We start from the raw sequence: 5637 nt of genomic DNA on the forward strand, positions 1-5637 counted from the left end.
TTTGTCCTCACTCTGTCCTCTGCATTCTCTGTCCTCACTCTGTCCTCTGCATTCTCTGTCCTCTGCATCCTCTGTCCTCACTGTCTCTGTGTCCTTTGTCCTCACTCTGTCCTCTGTGTCTTATGTCCTTACTCTGTCCTCTGCTTTTTCTTTCCTCCCTTGGTCCTCTGCATCCTCTGTCCTCTGTCCTCACTCCAACTACATCCATGTCCTCTCTAACTCCATCCATATATCTCCTCTTTGTCCTTCCTGTCTGAAGAAAACCATGACTTCTGTCTCTTCTGAGTTTAGAAGTAGAAAATGAAGAGCCATCAAAGTTTTTGTCTCTAAGACAACATTTATAAAGAATCTCATGACGTCATCACTACTCAGTTTTAGGGATGTATGTCTCAACATGGACAATACTTTTCTTTAGACTAACTACTAAACAGAAACCCGGCTTGTTCTTGTTCTCCTCTATTAATGATGAAATATATACAGTTCTTGTTCCTCCACAAAGTTCTAATAAACAAAACAGGGACTAGAAAAGTCAAAAACTGAGACTTCTGCCACTCAGGGTACAAGAAGAGGTTTCAGCAGAGCTCAGAGTCTGACTCCAGACAGGCACCAGTACAAGCATCTGAGTGGGTGAGGCCTCCAGTGGTGGCATGAAAACACAAAGGACACTTTAGGCTTTGTGCTGATTTTTGTAAACCTAATAATTGTGTGCTGATAGACTATCACACTCTGCTTCTGTTGTTGACTTGTGTACTTGTTTACTCAACTGGCTGGTGCCGTTCATCACAGCCAGACTGATCTAAGATCAGTTTACCACCATGCACAGTTTTGATGAGACGAGGCACTTTTTCAGTTCACACAAGCTCCTTTTCTACTTGTTTCAGCATCAACTCCCTTCCAAAAGTTGATGTACACGGTTCTGAAAGAATTGCCCTGAGTCCAGAACAGGGGTGGGCAAACTTTTTGACTCGCGGGCCACACTGAGTTCTAAAATTGGAGCGAAGGGCTGGACCAGGAACAGATGATGGAGTGTTTGTTTGATGTTACACCCCAGCACAATAACGGCCGCCGGGACGCTATAAATTATGGACGATTCCACCTTCTGCACCACTCAAGCAGCCACTAAGTCAGGATTATATGATAGAACAGTGATTTTATTTACAATAGTGACATTATTGACTTTGTGGAGTCTTACCAACTTCAGGCCCAAACAACAAACAAAACAAACCACTGTATTTTCTCGTACCTGAAGAAAACTCAAATGAACCAAACCACAAGTCTCTTACCTCACTATGCTAATGGAATACAGGAGAAAAGTCAAAATAAAGTGGCAGCTCACCTCTACAAACTCCTCACAAAACTTTTTACAACTACAGGATCTAAAGTTGATGACAGGTCAGCTGTGGCAGGTTGGGAATGGAAGCAGACGTCATCCTCCTGCTGCTCCTCTATGCAGCATCACAACAGAGTACCTGCACAATAATTCACACGTTTTTGTCTTTCACATTTTTTTTGATAACACACACACAGTTAGCAGTTTCACACACACACACACAAAGCATGACTTACAGTGATTCCTGATGCAGTGAAGAAAAATAACATCCTGGTCGAGGTTTTCCTTTTTCACTTTATCCTGGATTCTTAATAACAATAAATTTTTAAAAAGTGCTGTGTTGTCATCATTGTATGTTCCCATACAAAGATGAAATTGGCTCTCTGCATTTAACCCATTCCACCTGGGAGACACCCAAGTGGAGCAGTGGGCAGCTATGTAAGCTGCCTGGGGATCAATTTGGGATTAGGTATCCTGCTCAGAGACACCACAAGATGTGCAATGATCGGGGATCGAACCTAGGACCTTTGGATCCTGAGTCGGCTGCCCTGCCCCTACACCATCTCGGTCCCTGCTAACTCTTTTCAGCAGACTGACGTGTTTTACACTTAAATTTGGTGACGTGTCCGTTGTGACATTGTCAACTTTACTCCATAGAAGCTTCATTCTCTTGATGACAGCAGACGGTTATAAAAATCCTCTCCCCGTGTTTTTCCTTTCAGAGACTCCAGGGTCAAAAACACCTCCATTATCTCAAAACTGTTGTTAATCCCTGAGATAAAAATTAGGAGCTGAGGAGTGCTCTTTACATCATTACTTTCATCCGGTGCTAACAAATATATCGTAACTTACTTGTATCGTAACAAGGCGAGTCACAGTCCTGCGTGATAAACTGATTTTTTTCTAACTTGTCTTGGCTCTCCGGACACAACAGACCTGCTCTGTCTTTATCATGCATTCTAAAAAAGTTAAATCTGGTCCTCTGGACATTAAAAAAACAAAAAAAACAAAGCAAATCAACAAAAAAATGTAGAAACGTTTCGTCTCTCATCCGAGAGACTTCCTCAGTCCGAGGAGCTGTATTCAGCTCAGTCTCTTAAATAGCACCGTCTCAGGGTGGATCAACCAGTTTTGCTGCTGACAACCAAAACCAGCTGATCACATGCTCAAGAAGGACCATCAGCGTAACAATGGATCATTAGCACACTGATGGCTGTTTACTATTCACAGAGGGCTGAGTGATACTAGCAATCACAGCATTGTAAGAGGGGGACAGTTGAACCCGGAGGCCTCCACCCCTGTTTAATGATGGACGATTTCTTTTCACAAAGATGGCCTCCTTTACTCCTCTCTCAAACCATCGTTCCTCTCTGTCCAGGATGTGAACATCTTCATCCCTGAAAGAGTGATCGCTGGCCTGGAGATGAGTGTAGACCGCAGAGTCCTGGCCTGATGATGTTGATCTTCTGTGCTGGGCCATCCTTTTGGCCAGTGGCTGTTTAGTTTCCCTGATGTAAGACTGATCACAGCCCTCCTGACACTGAACAGCATACACAACATTGCTCTGTTTGTGCCGGGGGACTGGATCTTTGGGATGAACCAGTCTTTGCCGTAATGTATTTTGGGGTTTAAAAGCCACTGGGACGTTATGTTTAGAAAAGAAACGTCTCAGTTTCTCTGATACTCCCTCAACATATGGAATGACCACTGGTCTGGGTCTGGGTTCCTCCTTTTCACCTGATGGCTGACTGGAGTCTTGTTTGGGTTTCTTCTCTGCTTTCAGGAAGGCCCAGTTAGGATATCCACATTGCTCTAGAGCCTGTCTTGTGTGGGATTTCTCCTTCTGCCTGGCTCCTGAGCTAGTGGGGATGCTGTCTGCTCTGTGGTACAGAGTCCTGATGACTCATAACTTGTGCTCCAAAGGGTGATGGGAGTCAAACTGCAAATACTGGTCTGTGTGTGTGGGTTTGTGGTACACCTCAGTTTGCAAATGTCCTCTATCAGAGACTGAGACCTCACAGTCCAAGAAAGCCAACCTGCCATTTTTTACATCTTCTCGTGTGAACTTGATGTATTTATCCACAGAGTTGATGTGGTCAGTAAAATGTTGGACTTCCTGCGATTTGATTTTAACCCAGGTGTCGTCAACATACCTGAACCAATGACTTGGTGGTGTCCCTGAAAAGGACGTCAAGGCTCTCTTTTCTACCTCCTCCATGTACAGGTTGGCAACAATAGGAGAAACTGGAGACCCCATAGACCCAAACAAGACTCCAGTCAGCCAACAGGTGAAAAGGAGGAACCCAGACCCAGACCAGTGGTCATTCCATATGTTGAGGGAGTATCAGAGAAACTGAGACGTTTATTTTCTAAACATAACGTCCCAGTGGCTTTTAAACCCCAAAATACATTACGGCAAAGACTGGTTCATCCCAAAGATCCAGTCCCCCGGCACAAACAGAGCAATGTTGTGTATGCTGTTCAGTGTCAGGAGGGCTGTGATCAGTCTTACATCGGGGAAACTAAACAGCCACTGGCCAAAAGGATGGCCCAGCACAGAAGATCAACATCATCAGGCCAGGACTCTGTGGTCTACACTCATCTCCAGGCCAGCGGTCACTCTTTCAGGGATGAAGATGTTCACATCCTGGACAGAGAGGAATGATGGTTTGAGAGAGGAGTAAAGGAGGCCATCTTTGTGAAAAGAAATCGTCCATCATTAAACAGGGGTGGAGGCCTCCGGGTTCAACTGTCCCCCTCTTACAATGCTGTGATTGCTAGTATCACTCAGCCCTCTGTGAACAGTAAACAGCCATCAGTGTGCTAATGATCCATTGTTAGGTTGATGGTCCTTCTTGACCATGTGATCAGCTGGTTTTGGTTGTCAGCAGCAAAACTGGTTGATCCACTCTGAGACGGTGCTATTTAAGAGACTGAGCTGAATACAGCTCCTCAGACTGAGGAAGTCTCTCGGATGAGAGACGAAACGTTTCTACATTTTTTTGTTGATTTGCTTTGTTTTGTTTTTTTTTGAATGTCCAGAGGACCAGATTTAACTTTTTTAGATTTTTCTACCTGGATTATTGAGCATGCATCAGGATATTTATCATGCATTCTTTTAAAAACTCGCTTTCGAAGAAAGGCTTGCTAGTGTAGTGAACCTGATCTGACCCTGATCTGACCCTGATGACCTCAAATCTATCAGATGGACAGAGACTGTTATTTCATTGATCTGAATACAGTCTGAGCCATCTGGTGACTTTCTTTCTTGAATTAATCAAGCAGAAAAGACAATTCTCTATAATCATTACTGTTTACAAATGTTTGATAATCAAATTGTGTTAGTTCCATTCAATGCTTACAGGTTGGAAAGAACTACTCATTTTTATTTTACATAAGCAGTAAGTAATGATTTTTATTCCTCATTCAAAGAAGAAATCAGGTTAATATGCATTTCTTGGTTCTCTGTCTGAAATGAGCCAAGTTTTGTAAGTATGTGAAAGGTCGGTTTTCGGTCAACTAAAATGTTTACCGAGAAAGATGTCATGTTTAAACTTTTTCAGAAGATTACCAAGTGTGAGACTCCACGAAGTCTGCTTTTCTGCAATAATCTCTCTGTCAGTTGTTGAACAATCTCATTCTCTGACCTTGGCTTAGATAACATCTTACGTCACAAAAACACACCTCTTTCTGGTACATCCACGAATCAGAAAGCTCTAAATTGAACCGGAAGTCGACCCATTTAAAATGTGGCAACTTCCCAGTTCATGGAAGAATTCAGAATGGAGAATTCAGAATGGAGAGAATTCTGTAGAATTCCAGAGAATTCCAGAGATGAAGAACTACAGAGTTGCTGACAATTAAGAGTTTGAGAAGTTCTGAAGAATGAAAGGAGTTCAGAATTCTTGGGTGCAAACGCATTCAGGATGATCCAGAGACGTTTTGGAATTATGACGTCTGTTTGAACAAACCACGCACGACTCTCGAAGGATTTTAGCTGTTCTCAACGGAGACGCTGAAAAGAGTCAGAAGGGAACCTGCTCCGACGCTGATAATATCATCAAGGTAGATGGTTCTATTTTCGACCAAGTGTACCGTGGGCAAGCTGATATCTGATGGAGCGTGCAATTTCTGGTCAAACAGATTAATTCCCTCACATATTTCTCTGTAAGATAAATCTCCATTTCATCTTAAACTCTTCTCTCTCTTCTAAAATCAGTACAGATATCTTAGGAATATCTGAAGCAAAGTCCTCGATCACCGCCGAGTGATTCGAAGCTCATTTTCTGTGAAACTTGTCTGTTATT

The 5637-nt window shown here is 43.0% G+C and overlaps 1 protein-coding gene across 1 annotated transcript in view; it reads left to right on the forward strand.

Annotated features, from left to right (window-relative positions):
- Positions 1-5637, forward strand: part of serinc4 (serine incorporator 4) — a 49395-nt gene that overhangs the window by 12524 nt on the left and 31234 nt on the right. Inside the window, exon 3 of the mRNA XM_037694677.1 lies at positions 557-627. Coding sequence (XP_037550605.1) covers positions 557-627 — 71 coding nt within the window. The remainder of the gene's footprint in view (positions 1-556; positions 628-5637) is intronic.

Source organism: Nematolebias whitei, chromosome 2 (genome assembly GCF_014905685.2).
Source record: "Nematolebias whitei isolate Nwh7 chromosome 2, NemWhi1, whole genome shotgun sequence".
Taxonomy (NCBI): Eukaryota; Metazoa; Chordata; class Actinopteri; order Cyprinodontiformes; family Rivulidae; genus Nematolebias; species Nematolebias whitei.